General features: G+C 40.4%; 1 protein-coding gene across 1 annotated transcript in view; it reads left to right on the top strand.

The window, feature by feature from the left end:
- Nucleotides 1–18,850, top strand: part of LOC139145393 (stalled ribosome sensor GCN1-like) — a 43,944-nt gene that overhangs the window by 11,412 nt on the left and 13,682 nt on the right. Inside the window, 22 exon segments of the mRNA XM_070716532.1 lie at nt 262–421; nt 1,371–1,560; nt 2,152–2,276; nt 2,774–2,952; nt 3,315–3,411; nt 3,787–3,909; nt 4,620–4,818; nt 5,727–6,079; nt 6,476–6,700; nt 9,211–9,338; nt 9,966–10,155; nt 10,749–10,985; nt 11,223–11,417; nt 12,605–12,851; nt 13,465–13,586; nt 13,922–14,036; nt 14,312–14,491; nt 15,142–15,362; nt 16,387–16,455; nt 17,143–17,281; nt 17,843–17,938; nt 17,941–18,038. Of these exon segments, the coding sequence (XP_070572633.1) occupies nt 262–421; nt 1,371–1,560; nt 2,152–2,276; nt 2,774–2,952; nt 3,315–3,411; nt 3,787–3,909; nt 4,620–4,818; nt 5,727–6,079; nt 6,476–6,700; nt 9,211–9,338; nt 9,966–10,155; nt 10,749–10,985; nt 11,223–11,417; nt 12,605–12,851; nt 13,465–13,586; nt 13,922–14,036; nt 14,312–14,491; nt 15,142–15,362; nt 16,387–16,455; nt 17,143–17,281; nt 17,843–17,938; nt 17,941–18,038 (3,688 nt within the window).

Below are 18,850 nucleotides of genomic sequence, written 5' to 3'. Positions count from 1 at the left end.
ACCCATGCATGACGAAATGCAATATGCCAAGATGTCTGAGAAGATGTGTTTGAGTCAGTGGTGCATTAGATTGTCATAGAGGTCCTACTGCAAGTACAACTGGAACATCTGTCTGACTTAAGTTTTGGACGTCCATGCTTTGACCTGTTTGGTCAAACACTCGGACAAGGAAATAGTGTAAACTGTATGAAAAGTGCATGATCAAACCATAGTATTCTTACTCCCAGTTTAATGGTTCGTTTGTTGAAATCCTCCCCGCAGACAGTATCAGCGCGCCCTTGTGATGCTCCTTGTTCAGCCGACATGGAATCTACGTCACAGCGCCCATCAGTGTTGCAGTAAGCTACTCAAACAACCAGGTGCAATAGAGCTTGCACACGGGTTGCTGAAGGAATTCAGAACATTACTGGCCACCCAGAAGGTGAGTTTGTTTTTTCTGAGTGGCATTCCCAGGCTGTGAATTCCAGGGAAATCTAGCATTCACATATTTTCTCAGTTAGCAGTGTCTGGCAGATATCAGCCCAGAAAAATATTTAACTTCAAGAAATTTAGAAGACTACAGCCATATGCGTTACGGATAAGCAAATCCACTAGCTTTAGGTGTAAAGCCACCAAATGTTTTGCTTGAATCATTAAAATACTCTCAGAACCACTGGTCTCAAATTGACACATTGGCCTTAGGACCACCAAATATTTAGTGAATTTGGTCACCACCGGGCATGTATGGCAGTATGGTGTATTGGGATCAATCACAATGCATGGGGCCAGGGGAACTACTGGTATGCCCACCTATCTACCACAAGAACTTTAGAACGGCTGCATTTGGTGTGCAGAATTGATTTAAGATGGCATTTTATTCAGTAGTAGGGGTAGCATTTTAGTCCACAGAATATACGTGGAAGCTAAGAGACATAAAATGGCGTTGATTGTGATTTAACGATTTTTACTAAATATAGCTGCACATGTATGACATCGGACAACGCTGCCTAAAATTCAGACAAATTTTGTCGTTGCAAGCACGGCTGTTGTTGCAGCTTGTAGTCTGAGCCACAAAGTCATACGAACAAGTGTGACTTTTAGTAGCCATTGTAACACTAGCACATTTTATTTTCATCATTTATGCATATTAATGAGAGAAAAAATGACGTCATTTGTGATCAGCGCTATCGTGAAAAATTGGAAACTCTGAAAGCACATCGAAGTTGTTACATGTAAGTTGTGAAATCTATGCAATTCATTCCAAGGTTGACCACCAATGTATAGAAAGGGATGCATCCAGCTCGTCTGTGAACCAAAGATATGAACCATTTTGTAATTGTCTGCACCTTCGCACCTTCAAATCTAACCACAATGACCTTTTTCATACAAAGGTCATCGACTGGGAGACCGTCTCCCAGGAGACGGATGAAGGCGGTTCGGAGACATCAAAGATGATCTATCCAAAGATACTGACCACAGCTCTGCAGACTATAGTGCTGGGCACAGAACTTGCAAATAATCCTCAAGAAGGTTACAAGATGGCCATGGAAATCCTACTGGATGTCCATCACCCATGCCTAGGTCAGTAGTATGTCTGCAAGATGGGGAATAAAATGACTTGTTAGCGTGTGTTTATTCTGTACCGTATAGTACCATATGAATTGGCAAGATTTTTTAGAATCGTGCATCCTCCATTGAGTGAGAAATTTCTGGCTGTAGGACTGTTCAAAGAAGGGTATAGAAGAAAAAGTTGTCTGTCATTCCAAAGGATCTGCCAAATATGAAAGATTATCAATATTGACATGAAGTCATAGATAATGAATCATTGTTTGTTCGATTTTGAATTTTTGTTTTCGTACAATTCTTTTCTGATCTACCACTTGAAAGACTGTTACCATCATTGATTTTCAAATATGTTAAATTTTATTTGTCCCCATAGATGTAACACGGGTGGCAACCATTTCGAATGTCAAATATTGGAAAATGTTGGCAATTCGCTTCTCTAAGACCAAACTTTGCAGGGTGACTGTTGATTTTTGTTCTTGATTTTGTAAGATAATGGTTGAAAGTTTCATTGAGGAAAGTTTGAGCAAACGTTTTAAGTCTTTTCACTTTCTCAGCTCCTTTTACATGTACCGGTAACTTGTGCCAATATCTTGTGTTCTGTTTCAGTTTGTGCCAATGCTAATCTATGGACGGACTTGTTAATGAAGCTGAAGATCGACCCACTTCTCTTCATCCAAGAAAATGTCGATGAGATAATGACTCTATTAACCAAAGAGCAAGCAATTACAGAGGTACTGTTATCTTCCTAAATATTTACCTTATGGTGTGAAAGTCTGGACTGGAGTCTTAGTATGGTTGCATGCATTTTATGAGAAAGTTTTAACTGAGGAAAATGGATGAGGTGTGGTACCAAGAAGAAATTTACTGGCCATATTCTGGAAAGAGCTTACATTAGTTTTCAGCAGGCCTTGAGGGTCACCCCAAACAGTCTGTTTCCCTTGGCCTACATCCATGTGAAACATGTTATAGAAAAATGTATGCTGTTACCCCATGGCCAGTCAATTTATGTATATTATGAACTGTTGGAAGATGGAAAGAGTTGCTTAAATTCACTGCTGTTGAACTCATAACTCCATTCCAGGTCATTATAAACATACCTGCTATGATGTCTAACTGAAAAGTGATAAAAATGGCAACCTTGAAACAAAAATTCTCATTTACCACAAAGAAGCCATTCTAAGAGTAAATTCACCCAACAGTTCTTGCATTTTTGTCCTCCAACACACAGCCAACTCTAAACGCCACGAAGACTGTAGTGTTCATTTCACCAAAGGAAATCCTACCTCGTGTCATCGCTCACACCACCAGTTGTCTGGACAAACCAGGAACCTATGCCATACAGAGAGAAGAATATGCCATCATGCTAACTCCAGAGGGAGTGGTGTATGACAAATCGGTCATAGAAAGGTGAGTTTTGTAAGCCCTCTCAGCCTTTATCGTTGGTAGAGCCCTGCATCTGTTTGCTTACCTGTTGGACAATTATTTTGGATTTAGGGGTAATAGGCTATGGCTGATAAATTCAACAGAGATATGTCCTTTTGAAATCATAAGATATTTCAGGCAGCATGGGACAAAAAGTCTCAATTTTATTCAAGTTGCACAGATGCCAAGCACTATATCCTTGACGTATCCAAATGCTGGCAGTGTTGTCAGACAGACTTGCACCAAATATCTCTTGTATGAGCACTTGCTTGAAGTGCTTTACATCAAGTTGTCTGCCATGAGAAATGATTCCTGACTGAATATGACCATACGTTTTTGTTTCACAGTGCTGGCAAGGCTGAGGCTGTCAATACAGGATCCATGAGACGTGAAAACAAAGCGTACTCCTTCAAGGATCAGCTTATGGAGATAGAACTCAGAAAGGTAATTCCTTATACTATGAATGAAAGCAAATCTTGGACTAATGTGCAGCATCTCCGAAGCTGTTATCCAATTTGTTGGCTGAATCTTACCTGGTCCATTGAAATTGAATAATACAAATAGACTCCCTAAGTTGCTGTGAATAGTGACAATCGACCAATCAGATATAACCTTTCGAACACGCTGTACATTAACAGGAAATCTTTGTTCTAGCCTTTATGACAATCAGAGAAGCAAATAAAACTAGCACATGGTGTATGTATGCCAGGCCCTCATCGCCAAAAATTAAAAAAAACCCATCATTTCATGCCATGATAGCCACTTTCATATCCTTACAGTAAAGTTAGCTAGCAGTAAACTAATTACATTGTTGTACAGGAACTTGAAGCAAAGAAAGCTGCCAAAGCCGGAAAGCAGGCGCCAAAACTTACCAAGAAACAGCAGGAAGCGATGCAGGCACAGCTGGAAAAGGAATCTATCATCAGGAAAAAGTTCCAAGATGTAAGTATGCCTCGTGAAGAGGAGGTTTGGGCAAGGATCAGATTTCATTGCTTTTTCAGAAGCATCATAATTCAAGCATTTGTACATTATGAGGTTATTACGAAAATACCGCAAAGGATGCACGAGGACATTGGCGTAGCGTATCGCCCGACGCGAAGCGGAGGACGATGCGCGGCGCCAATGTCCGAGTGCATCCTTTGCGGTATTTTCGTAATAACCTTATTATTATACATCTTACATTCCTGATAGGGGCATCAAAATGTCGGAGTAGTGACCGTTTTTGTGCAATAACAATTTTTCTTCCGATTTTATCGCGCCAGTGTGGAACGCTACCTTGGACGCGCTTCTGCAAGTTTTGGAGTGTTTGCACTACACACATACGTACGTACGTACAGAGCGCGCACGAGACTTGTTCTGGCACTCGTCCAAGGGGTCCGTTGAAACCGTTCTACAGTGAACGCCCAGATACAGCCGCAGGGAATGGGGTGCCTTGAAACTGTACGTGTTACGGAACGGGTGCGAGTTCTGTACGGCTTTTTTAGCGCACGCTAAATTCTATTGTTCTCGATGGTAGATGTATAATAATATGTTGTATGTCCAAACTCTCTCCAGTGATTCATTAATTTACGGTCTCATGGTATGCATCATTTTGAAATGCAAATAAATGTACATCTCAACATAAAATAATAATGATTTCATCTCCTTTACAGCTCAATGTAGACTTATCCAACACAACTAAAATGTTAGAGTCCTGTATCCATGGCAACATGAAGGCTATGAGGGAGCACATTCCCAGGGTGCTGAGGAGTCTGCTACCCTTAACGTCATCGTTGTTAGCAGCCCCCCATGTCACCAGAGTGTTCCTATGCTTGAAGAAGTGTGCATTTGAATCAGAATTGGAGGATCTTGGTAAGTTTGGCTATGTATCTGAAATGTGACTGGTGGCTGCTTTTGTGAAACAGTCATACAGAGACAGGTTGCCCATGCTTATAAACTAGAAGACGGAATTACTTTTGTTACCTTTCTGGTAATGGATAAACATTGGGTTCTAGAATATCATGGCTCTGTAGGTTTTGCGACACTGAATGCATTGTAGTGATATTGTTGTAGGAATATTTCTTTGCAAGTCATTAGATCCATAGTAATCAGACACCATGTCTTCATCTGCGTACTCACATAAATAAGCTCTTTTTCAGTGCCTGTATTTTCTTGATGTTTGGATGCATAGATTGATTGATGTGTTGTACATTGGCTTGAGTGGTGGGATTTGGGCAGGAAAGGTAGGAATGGTGGGCCAGTGAGTATGTGTATTTGTGTTTGTGCATTTTTTGTTTGTGTTTGTGTATATGTGTGTGTATGTGTATGTACTGTATGTGAGTACCGTACATGTATATATATGCTGGTTGGCATCCACATATGCTCATGTTCTTTGACTCAGTATATGTGCAATCTCTATACATGGCGATACTAACTTTCTAGTCCATTTTCTATGTATAAATCAGTGAAAGGATAGAGGTGAGTGTCGCATGACACATCCTTTATGTAACATTTCAAAACTACCAGTGTGAAAAATAGAAATGGAGTTGGTATCTTCTGGGTGTGATCCAAAATTTTATGCCACTGTATTATTTGCCATTTGTGTATGATGCATTCTGTTGGCAAGGTACAGTGAGGCCGAATGAGGGATGAGTTTGGAGATGAGTATGTGGACACATGTCTGTTTTTTTTGGATGGGTATATGTACCTATGTATTTATGTATGACTTAGTGTGTGTGTGTTAATATGAATTTTTTCATCCTTGCAATGTTCTGTCCCAGGTACTGTTGTGGCATATACAACGCTACGGCTGCTTGACCCTCAGTGTGACATTGACCCCGAGTGGTGTCAAGAGGAACTGATCACCCAGGCAACCAGAGTCGTCAACCTGCTGCACAGCAGCACTGTCCCCGCCAAGAAGAAGACCCAGAGCTACGGCCTGGTGGAGAAGAAGGTGCACCCACTCCCCGCGGCCAGCTTTGCGTACTGCTTCCCTTTCCTGAAGTGCATCCTACAGAGCGGGGGGAAAGTTATCCAGGGCGACGACGATGTGATGGAGAGAGCTGTGGAAATCATCATGGAGCACGCCAAGCTTAGATCTCAGGGTGAATCGGGGGGCAATGAGATAGATGAGGTAAGGTGATTTTTGACAAACTGTTTGGTGAGATGACTTGCTTTATGAAGCTACACAATCCGTATAGTAAGATGATTGAAAAAATTTACCCCGTGTATTTTCTGTACTGCCATTCCTCACACGCTTTGATGATAGGGCCCAGACACAAGATTTTGTGAAGTTTCAAACATTTTATTCACTCTGTATGCCAAGATTTATTAGGTGGTTTTGCTACTAACTTTTTTTACGGGCGTCATTTATTTCTTCCCTATACAGTACAATAGAATAGCCTTTACGGATTGGTGAAGACAGATTGCATTTCAGGATTGACAACAAGAAATTAATACAGCTATTTTGGGGGATTTTCATAATCTTGTCCAATCTTTGATGTCGCTTTTCTGTTTCTTCCCATCTCAGTCTGGTCCTGATCTGCTTCCGAGAAGAGACATGTTACAGTTACTGGCCAACCTGATAGGGACTGGCACACCCACAGTTCAGCACATGAGTGCCAAGGCACTGGTTGATGTCTGTCAGTGTGCCAGTGGAGCTGCGGGCTGTACCCTCGCTGGGCAGGAAGAAATCGATGTGCTGACTGAGACATTGCTGTCTCCCTGTAGTTCAGTTAGACAGGCGTCGCTCCAGGTGAGTAGCAATTTTGTAACCTTTTTTTGCCACCTTGGTTTGGCCATAATCACATTGTGTCCAGGGTCAGTGTGGACTTTGCACAGGGGAAATGACAGAAAAGAGTTCAGCCAGGATTGAGGGAGAGAGAGTTGAGCTGGATTAGAATGTTACTACAGACAACCCTACTTGCATGAGATGTGTACTTGTATCAACAATTGGTGGCTAATGTAGGTTTCAGTGCATCAGTTGCTTAAAGGTCTGGTGAAATGCCCATGTTGCAAATCACAGAAATGCAGTTGGTGGTCTATAAAACAGTTACATTCATTTCGTTTTTCGTTAAGCGCGCGTGATTATGAAATATTGCAAAAGAAAAATGCAATGTGGGCGTGTTCCCCGAGCCTCTCCAGTCGACTTTTTTCGGCTTTCCGAAGTTTGCCCGACGTCGTATCTCATAACGGGAAGTAAAGTATTTCACACCTCCGTAAGCTCCCCACGGGGTAACTTCTAGGGTTTCCGCTTACATGATCAGGACAGTGTCCTCCTTCACTATGGGAAGACATTGTTCTTTTGGTGGCTGTGACAGCGGCAAGAACGTGAACGGCTCAACTGTAAACTTTTTCAAATTCCCGTCAAGTGTTGAGTGTTTGAACCATAATGTGCTTGTCTCTTCTGGTTCGTACGATCGGCCACGGTCCCTTGGCTGAGCCTGCCTCGCTACTCCCTACACAGAAGGTTGGGACCGCGATGCAAATCAACTGCATGAACACCAACACTGAAATGCACTTATCTACAACACGGAACGTTGGGACCGCAATGCAAATCGACAGTAACTTAAAACGTAAATGGGACCGTGATTAAAATGCACTAAAACTACAACACCAAAGGTTGGGACCGCGATGCAAATCAGCTGCATGAACAGCAACACTGAATGTTGAGACTACCATTAAAACGAACAACAACACGGAACGTAGAGATCGCGATACAAATCATGGAGGTAGAGTCCTCCATGATACAAATCGACAGTAACACGGAACGCGTCGTTGGGACGGCAATTAAATGAAGAACAACAGCGGATACCGGACCACGAGGACCGCGATGCAAATCGACCGCAACATGGAATGTTTAATACCGTGATTAAAATGCACAACACTTCTAACATCTAGACCGCAATGTAAATCAACTGCAACACCGAACCTTGTGCCTCGATTAAATGCGTATGTCTGCTATGTATAGCAAAAGTTTCAATTCTCGCGAGCGAGCGTTCCTATGCCCGCTGTACACTAGACAAAATGACGTCAAATTTATCGAAAGGGCTCGATTGCGTGTCTGTAAGTTTCAATTCTCGTGAGAGCCATTTATGCAGGCTGTACACTAGACTAAATGACGTCAAATCTCTCGCGAGACTTGGCTCGATTGCAAATACGTACGATGGAAAGAACGCAATAATACGGAAGTAGACAATTTTTGCGAATCGCCGAGAGAGAAGCGCAGATCAAACAAAAGACTAAAAACCTACGTTTTTTCTTTATTTTACCATATTTTTAAACAAAATCAGATTCGCCGCTGTGACAAATTAGGACGAATTTTTTTTCGCCACTTCGGATTTCGATTCGAATTGACAAACGTGGCAAATGGGCAGCGCGAACAGTGTTTTGTTAGCGGATACCGGGCAGAGATAAGGCGGCGTTGGACCGCTATTCGATGTAAATGAACACACCTGTGACGTCACAGATGGCCAACCATTATCCCCGCTATGGGCGTGACCTGAGTGTCGCAAAATGACCCCATGAAAGCCGCGCATAGAAATATAAAAAAAATTAACACTTGCGCGTACTTTTAGGTTGCAATTCTGTTGCGAGTGTAATAGTATTGACCCCCTGGAAGATATTCAGTCACACGAACGGGACCATTTCACCAGACCTTTAATAATCATATGTACCGAGGGACTGGCAGGGTTGCAGCAGATTTTGTTCAACTACAAGCCATAACATTCAATCAAAAATGAAAGATTTTTCCACTTGTTATCTTGGCCACATTTGAAAATCTGACAAAAATTATAGACTGTAATTGGATTAGAGTAGGTAGCTTGTGCCTCGAAAGAGAAAGACTTAAACTTTTGTCCAGACATTCTTCAAGGAAACTTCAAATCATTCCCGTTCAAAATCAAGAATGAAGTTAGGGGTCACCGTGCAAAATTGTGCATGTAGAGAAACAAATTACACAATATTTACCAGCATTTGAAATTCAAAATGGGCGCTGTTTTGAGTCTAGAGGGAAAAATAAAAATGTTTTATTGTCACAAAAATAAGCTAGTGAAAACCTTTATTTACTCCATCAGCTTCAAAATGAGCCCCCACAAGTGTTTGACTAAAAAAAGATTTTTTTTAAGAGGTACATGTAGATTGTATAAATATGAAGTCTCCCATCCAATTATGATGTTTTCAAGGCAAGTGTGTAGATTGTTACAAACTGAATCAGTTATTTCACTTTCTGACATCCTCAAAAATTTCACTTTTTCTTTACTGTAGGGTTTGTTGGCCTTGCTTCTTGTATTACCAACTCCTGATGAAAATTATGAAAATTCCATGAACCTAATGCAGCGAATCTGGGTTGCCAAGTATGATGTGGAAGAAGATAACATCAAACTAGCTGATAAGTAAGTTTTGAAAACCCTGTCAACAGATCGTGTAACACCTTGACAATAACAACCCCCAAAAAATTTAAAAAAAAGGAAAATTGGTTTATGTTGCTGCTTTTCAACACCAGTGTACAAAAATCTATTTTTGCACAGAGTGGAATATTTTGTGGAATTTCTACTGAACAGCTGGTTTTGAAAGGATGTTATTGAGAAAGTCTGTCAATATCATGTATTTTACTTCTGTTCCAATTGTAAGACACTCTAGTGATTTCCGATGAAAATGTCATCATAATCTATGATTGGATTTCTCCTGGGAGTAACCCTTAAAATTTGTATGGGAGTTCAAATTGATTGTCATTGATATTGGCTGCAGTTGTTATGTGAAATGCAGTCCAATTCAGGGCTTGTTACTTAAAAGCTATTAATCTTGAATCGAGTACTTCTACTGGTAATCTTCAGCCCACTGTCTTGCATCTCGGTCTGAAATTTCTTCAATATCGGTGGAATAATAATTTAAAGGCCTGAACTTTTTGGTGATCATAAAATTTGGAAAGTCCGCCGCAGTTTTGTCATGCATAAAGTATTTTCTGATTTCAATTCACAACCCTGGACCATACCTGTGTATTTTCCCATTTCAACTTACAGACTTTGGGACCAGTATGGCCTTGACTTGGACAGAGAGCTGTGCAAACGTTTGATCCAGGATGTCATACACAATGAGGAAGTGGTCCGTGAAGCGGCGTCTGCAGCGCTAGCCAGCACCGTGGAGAAATTTTCAGATCAGGGACCTGAAGTGCTGGAGGAGTTATTCAGCATCTATGAGAAGAAACTAGTGGTACGTGGTGTGACAGTCAACTCAGATCTCTTATTTCTCAGTTTATTCAGTGAGTTGCCAGGTCCTATGCTTGAACAGGCCCTAGTTAGGGTCAGAGGACAGTGAGTCAGGTTGTTTGGGGATGTATATACATGTATTGTGTATAGCTGTAGTGTACTCTGTGACCTAATTTTGCTCAGTGGCCTCTCAGATCAAACGAAATAGTGAAATAGCAACATTAGCCTGCCTGCCACAGGAGAGTATATGGAGTTTTTCTTACCTGTTTACGTGAAACATAATCTCCATGATACAGATACCTGATCTTATGGTTTCTGTCATCTGTTACTGTAAATCTCGCTGTATGACAAAGTGCTATACCATGGTACCAACTGAAATTGTAATGAATTTATATGTTATAACAGGCAAGGCAATCACTATGACCACGACGACATGTGAAACATTAAAAAAAATTGTTCAGTCAAATTATCTTAATTAACAATTTAAACAATAAACTACAATACCCATAAGGTCTCTCACAGTTTTCATGAGATGAACAATTATTACATCTTGGAATTACTTTCAGAAATGAACTTTTAATGTAATTTCACACTTAGGTCACACCTCCAGTATTGGATACCTTAGGCAGAGTGATATCCGAGTCTCCCCCAGATGAGTTCTATGCAAGATGCGGTATTGCCCTTGCGATCAAGAAGATGTCGCCGCACCTTGGGCAGGACCAAATCAAGCCGCTCTTCAACTTCTTCGTCCCCAAGGCACTGGGAGACAGGAGCGAAGAGGTGCGGCGGAAGATGCTGGATGCGTCCCTTGCCGCCATCAATGAGCACGGGAAAGTAAGTTTGCCATCATTTCAAATGGTGGTTGCCCCCCACTGGGATTTGTTATGTATGTTTCAACGGAACATGAGTGAATCCAGAAAAATGTCATGTGCGATTTCAAGTTATTATTTGGTTGAATTGTATGGCCTACGATGAGGCGTGATGAGCTCAGCACAGTTTAAATGATCTTGTGTATGGATTCTCATAACAAACATCAATCTCTCATTGAAGCTGGTTTTTTTCCCACCATAGGCTAATGTCAGTAATCTCCTCACGGTGTTTGAAGACTGCCTGGACAAGGTTCCCGACTCGCATAGCTATGACGCAGTCAGACAGAGTGTGGTCATTCTGATGGGATCTCTTGCAAGGCATCTGGATAAGGATGACCCCAAGGTCAGACCTATTGTTGGTAAATTGATCACAGCTCTGTCAACGCCGTCACAACAGGTAGGTTGTTCAGATTTTTGAGTTCAGAGAACCTCACCAGCCACAACAAAGACAAAAGAGAAACGATGATACACTTCACGCAATATTGACATATTTTTTAGATCATATTTGTTTTATATATAAATACCAAAAAGAGCTTATATTTTAGAAGAAAGTGTGAAATGTCCATTAATTTATTAAATCATCTTGCCTAAGGGCATGAGAGGCAATTGAAGCTCAAAATTTAAGTACATACTTAATATATTAAAAGCTAGCAACAGTAAAATTTAGTAGTATACTGTCACTACAAGGTCACCTGTGGTAAATGTGCAAGACTTTTCCTGTAAAGTGGGTATGAGATTTGACAATATGTGGAAGAGAATTTTTTTCTGTATAAACCAGAGATAAAAAGAAAGGGAGGAAGTGTTGTGCAGTGTGGCCTCTTGAGGGCGTACATCTTATATATTTGAACACTGTGAATGCTTGGAAAGTAAACAGGTACTTGCTGTATAAACACGATAGTTAATCCAGTGATAATGTAGAATTTTTTTCATTTGGCATTCATGACGCTCTGAGTGAATAATAGTCACTGCCACTTTTCACAGGTGTAAAAATTACCCGAGTAGTCAGCTTTTTGGTCGGGAAAGAAGTGTGCTCGACCAGAGTTCCCATCTTCAAGAAAATAATCTTTGTTCAACAACATTTCGGCAGTACACAGACCGCATTCCTCAGGGTTACTCTGATGGAAATAAAAAATAAAAGAAAACACAGCAAAAATGTTCTACAAAAGTAATATCGATGTAGGGAAAATACAGGGAAAACTATTAAGAGTAAATTACTGGCCAAGAACTGAAAAAAACTTGTAAGAAGACAAAGTGAATTTGTGTTCGAATAACTTAAAAAGAATAAAGATAATACAGGATAATAAATAGACGAGATTAAATTGCAAGTACAAGAGTAAAGTCTACATAGCAAACTTAGAGAGAGTTAAAAACTGACCATGGTGAGATGGTGTTGCATTGAGAACTGATATAGTAGTGTGAAAGGGATAGAGACTGACCCCCTAGTATTGAATAAAGTGTGAAAAGCTATGGAGCCCCCTAGGTGTGATAAAAAGGGAAAGAAAGTACCGACATGTGAGACAAGTCGGGAGTTAACCTTTGCTTTTCAGCTTTTTTGCTAAAATCAACATTGATGTTGTTTCTCAGGTACAAGAGGCTGTTGCCAACTGTCTGCCACCCCTTGTACCAGCAATCAAGGACAACGCCCCGGGACTCGTGGAACAACTCCTGAAGTTACTGTTGGATTCTGAAATCTACGGTGAGAGGAAGGGTGCAGCGTATGGCCTGGCCGGCTTGGTGAAAGGTCTCGGAATCCTGTCCCTAAAACAGCTGGACATTATGCCAAAACTGACCACAGCTATTCAGGATAAGAAGAATTTCAGACACAGAGAAGGTGAGGAATGCCAAACTGTATTACTTAGGGGGGAGGGGGGGTTGCTATGGTAAAGAAAAAGGTATGAGATGTGTATGTTCAAAATGTTATATAAGGGGCTCTATGTGTGCAATGTCAAGGCTGACACTACTTTGTAGGATAAATTCAATGCAAGAAAATCACCAAATGGTAAGGTTGTGCCGTTGTCCTTCCTCACTTCACTGTGATTCAACTGGAGAACTACATCCATAAAACGCAACACATTATAAGTATGTATGGGATTGGGTCAAAGACAATAGGTTGTCAGATTTTTTTTCATGCCATACTTGCCACCAGAAACAAAATGTTTGCCAGAAATGTGACAGCATATTATGCTTTCGGAGAAGAGCGAACATAGTCTACCTCATGTGGTTGTAAACTTGCCATTCCTGGTTGCCCTGTGTATGAGTGTAGAAACAACTCTGTGAGATCTGGGATGAAGTTGGAATTGTAATACAGTTGAACATCATTCCGTTATTTGGCTTTTTTGAGCTTTAAAAAAATGTAAAATTATTTTTATGGCTTGAAAGTGAAGTCTAGCCTCCATCACTTCCATAACAACTGTATGACTGTCTTTCTCTCTGCTTGTTTACAGGTGCACTCTTTGCCTTTGAGATGTTATGCATTATGCTGGGCAGGCTGTTTGAACCTTATGTAGTACATGTGTTACCACATCTCCTCCTGTGCTTTGGAGACAGCAACCAGTATGTGCGAGAGGTAGGTCACAAGCAATCTATTGCTCTGTGCACTCCCAAAGAGCTGGAGACAAACGTACAGTGATGGATATAGTAGGAAATGACATCACTGTAGATGGTCATGTTCTTCCAGGCCCAATGCTGGCCTGTTAAAACTCTTAAATCTAACAGATAATGTGGTAAAGTCAATCGTAGAGTGTTTATGAACATATCCTGTGTGATTTTGTTACAGGAACCAATCAAAGCATGTTACAGGGAAATGATACAGTGAAACATGCGGATTTCTTGTGTAATATTTTACAAATCTCAACAATGTTCTTCATTCTCTAAGAAGGGATTTTTCTTTCTGTTAACCAGGCAACTGATGACACAGCTAAGGCAGTGATGAGTAAACTGAGTGGTCACGGAGTCAAACTGGTGCTTCCCTCACTTTTACAAGCCCTGGAAGAAGAATCATGGAGAACCAAAGCAGGTAAACTTTGACCTTTGACATATATTTCTCATTTCAGATCAATGGAACCAGTCTCCATGATGTACAAGCGTTCCTGTCCATAGTTTCATCTCCAGCAGTTTTCAGTTTTGAGTATTATTTTTTATTTGGAATCTCTTCTAATCAAAAAGCTGTACTGTTTCAGATCACTTGAAATAATGTGGAATTCTCAGAAATTTCCATTGATTTGCCTATTACATGGATTATTCTCTTTCCTGTTTCATTCATACTTTCTTTCTCATCCGTGATTCTGACAGGTTCTGTTGAGTTACTTGGAGCCATGGCGTTCTGTGCGCCAAAGCAGTTGTCGTCCTGTCTACCGACCATTGTACCAAAACTGACCGAGGTGTTGACAGACTCCCATGTCAAAGTTCAGAAAGCTGGACAGCAGGCCTTGAAACAGATTGGATCAGTAATCAAGAACCCAGAAATTCAAGGTCAGTAGTTTGGGCACAGATAACTGCGAGACAGGGAGACAGACCTTTGGACAGGGAGACAGTCATAAAGACATGCGACGATAGACAAACAGAAGGCCAAGGGACAAAATATGGGGTAGAAATACTCTGTAAAATAGAAGGAAAAAACTTCATAGAATGATGGAAAAACATTCTACGATGAAGACATTCATAAACAAACTAGGGAAAGTCAGTTGTGTGTAGAATACTTTATGAAAGAGAGGAATGAAACATGACTTGAATGAGTTTGGACCACCAGAAGAAAAAGGGCCCAATCTTCCACAGGGTAGTAATCTGCCTTATGTTAGGGTGCCTTTTCAAAGTAATTGTATAGTAACATACCCCCTAGGTTGATAGGGAATAACTAATACTCTTCAGTCTTGGGAATGTCTAGTGTGGGAAAGAGAAATTGCAAACCTGGATAAATTCACTGAAATGAATACAAGAAGTACTCACATAAACAGTCGTGTAAAGTTTAGATATAGGGTGATTTTGAGAAAACTGGTTTGTAACTGTATCTAATGCATTATGATCTTTTTGGAATAGGAAAGATTAGACTCAAGACTGCGTGAAAAATAACATATTTCTTCAGGATATTTTGAAATGAATGAGATTTTTTCCTTCCATTTCAGCCATCGTACCAGTTTTATTGGATGCCATCAGTGATCCGGCCAGGAAGACCGCTAAATGCCTGCAGGTGCTTCTGAACACTAAGTTTGTGCATTTCATAGATGCACCCTCATTGGCATTGATCATGCCAGTTGTACACAGAGCATTTCAAGACAGGTCTACTGAAACCAAAAAGATGGCAGCACAGATCATTGGTAACATGTACTCACTGACAGATCCCAAGGTATTAACTTTTATCATGGCTATTCTTGGCTCTTTGTGGTCACAGTAATTATTGTTATAGTTTTAAAGGGCCAGTGGCTGCAACTTTGATGATTTCTTTCACAATTTTTGTTCAAAATGTCGACTGTGGTTTCTTGTTATGCTCCCCAAAGCATGTTGAGATACACAGTATTCAGCTTGTCAACTCAGCCTCTACATGTATAGACAGCATTGTTACTGTTGACAAGTGAATTCTGGTCCAGACTAGAATTCAAATGTGCACAATAACAGGACATATTACAAGTATGTACGGTGTGTTTGGCAAGCTAATAGGAAGTAGAACAAGAACTTGCAATTGACACAAAAATAGTGAAAAATCACCAACAGTTACAGCCACTGGTCCCTTATCCTCTACAACCATTTTACAAAGTATTGTCTTACTATCATGTATAAAAGACTTGTGCCAAAATGGAGTCTAGAGAGATAAAACTCTAGCAGCTTTGACTTGAGCTGGATGTTGAGAAAGTTGTCACCCCCAAAAACTTTACAATGCTTGTGATAGTATATCAACCCTTTCACCCCCGTTCCCCTCTCTAGAGGTCCAACTTTACCACAGAAAACAATGGGATTGGGTCAAACCACTGTAGTGAAAGGGTTAAGTTACTGGTGCACCTGAAAAACACTGAGCCCAATCCTTCTGATGGCAGTAGTTTGTCTGTCATTACAAAATACAACGCATAGGAAAATATCATTTGCAGTGTGGCTGAGCATGATTCCATTAGACTTCAGCCAAGTCACAAAATGTTTCTGTCTTGAATTTTGAAGAGGGTGATCTTCCATGTTGGAAGAACATGATGGTTTGTGAACGAGAGTTAACTTGTATTTTGAAAGAAGATGATTCAAATAATTGCAATGTATAAGTCAAAATACTTAGCTGAATAAGATAACTGCTTTGACTGCCATTTGTTTCTGTAACACATCACTCATTATGTTGAGAATGGCATTGAAGACTTACCATCACACGTTGTATTTGTTCATCTCAACAGGATCTGAGTCCGTACTTACCAAGTGTCCTGCCTGGACTCAAAGCCTGTCTGCTGGATCCTGTTCCTGAGGTAAGACATATTACTGGTCATCACACACTCTGTGACAACTCTTATTTTTTCGGTATCGACATAGGTGTTGTTGCAGAGGGTATGACATTTCTTGGTGAAAGAAGGTGTGCAAGAATGTTGATATGGCCAAAGTTGAACATTCCACATCCAGTGTGCCTTTAATTCATGGAATCAAACTGGTGCACTACACATAACATGCATACTCATACACTCAATCAAAGACCCTTATGATTTCACATGCTTTGTAGGACGATGTACTGTCTTGACACATTGTAGTACAAAGTTTGTACGGTGTTAGATGTCATGTAAAACGATTCACACAGCTGTCCTAGCCTCATTCCCATGCACTCAAACAACAAGGTTACGTGCAAGACTTGTACTCCTTGTATCTGTACAAACATTTCACATACGTAGTTCACTGTATGCAAGGCCAACTGTAAGCATATTGACATAGTCAGAAATTCAGATCCATCAGGAACTCTATACATTTTACATATTCTGAAGCCTAGTCTTTCAAAACCAGTCAAGTAGTTTGCTACTTTTCATGAGTGTACACATTCTGAACTCTGTACGGCACATGATTATGGGTATACAGTTGTATGGAGAGTCAATCAGGCATAATCTGCGTTTGTGTTAAAAAAATTAACCATTTCAGTTCTGATGCTGTATATTTATCTAATCCATAAGGTGAGAAATGTGTCGTCACCTGCCTTGGGTGCAATCATCAAAGGTATGGGGGAGAGTGGATTTGATGATCTGCTGCCGTGGTTGATGGAGAAACTGACATCAGAACACAGTTCAGTGGATAGGTCAGGAGCTGCTCAAGGTAAGAGAGAGTGCAGCTGGAGAATACAGGGACCGGTACTTTCTGTGATTATAATCTGCTTTCCATATAGGCATGAAAACAAGCACACTAAGCACTTAAGTGATATTGAAACTGTGACATAGCATAACTTCACCTATTTATTTCTCATGCTTCGTTTTGCTTGGAGAGGAAGCCATGGGACACTTGGTAGTGATGTCAAACAAAATAATGCAACATCACTACAAAACCAGAGAAACTCTCTTCCTTATTACACAACATACATATATATATAAAAACAATTATCCTTAGAATTATAGTCAAGGTAAAATATTGTAGGATCTGCTACTGGATGATAAAATGCCGCAATAGCAAATACACGGGCAGCATTTCGGATACAATTGCAAAAACTTAATTGACCCAGAAAAATGGTGAATTCACACAGCTTCAATAGATGCGTGGAAGCATATTCTTGCCTTATTGTAACCATAAGTCCTATTACATGCATACCCATATTACAAAACTTACTGTCAGCGATGAATAATACAAGTGTGGACAATCACTTGCATCCGATTCTCTGCCTAGGATTGAGTGAGGTGGTAGCTGGGCTTGGCATAGAGAAACTGCGGAAGTTGATGCCGGATATCATCGATACAGCTGGTAGGAGCGACATACAACCCCATACCGAGATGGTTACATCATGATGTTTATCTATTTACCGACCACATTCGGCGATGCCTTCACACCGTACATTGGAGAAATCATTCCACCAATATTACAGGTATTGAAATTTTGATGATGTTTATCTTTGAAATGCAGCCTTGTGCTGCGAAAAGTGACCATCATTGAAATAAGCATGAATATTAAACTTGACAGTAAATTCTGCTAAGCATAAAGTTTTGACTGGAGAACTCTGCTGTATGTTATACACAGACATGTAGCCTGGTGTGTATTGATGCTTTTCCTGCCATGCTTATCTTTCACTGTCATGTACAGTTGAAAACAGTAAAGCAGAACAGATTGAACCATTTGAAAAACTTCTAAGTATACATTACTATCGATTTGTCTTGCTTAGGCATACACAAACATAGTGATCTTTGCTCACTTTAAGATAGTATATACCTCAAAATTGAATGACAACCTTTTGGCAAAGTTTTGCTCAAACTTTCCACAAGGAAACTTTCAACCATTCTGTCTCCAAATCAAGAATAAAACTCTACAAATGTTGGTACCATAGAAACAAACTGCCTTTAATTTAGCAATATTTACCATTCAAAATGGCCGCCATCCCTGAGTTAAATCTATTGCGAAAAATGAAATTTTGATTTCACAAAAATGCTAAGACATTGAAAACTTTATTCACTGCATGAGCTTCAAAGTTAGCCCACACAAGTGGTAGATCAGAAGAGAACTACAAAAATTTGAGTCACAGTGGTGTGTGCCATCTTCTGGGTGCCCTTGATGTTTTTGATTTTGAGTGACTTCACCGGAAAACGGGCTCATTATGATTACTTCTGTCTGACGGAGGAAGGATATGCTTAACCCATCATCTAACAACTTCTCCTTGTTATCTTATAAAACAAGTATTTGTCA

Source organism: Ptychodera flava, chromosome 12 (genome assembly GCF_041260155.1).
Source record: "Ptychodera flava strain L36383 chromosome 12, AS_Pfla_20210202, whole genome shotgun sequence".
NCBI classification, from domain to species: Eukaryota; Metazoa; Hemichordata; class Enteropneusta; family Ptychoderidae; genus Ptychodera; species Ptychodera flava.
The sequence above is the reverse complement of the archived record's forward strand: the minus strand, read 5'-3'. Positions and strand labels throughout refer to the sequence as shown.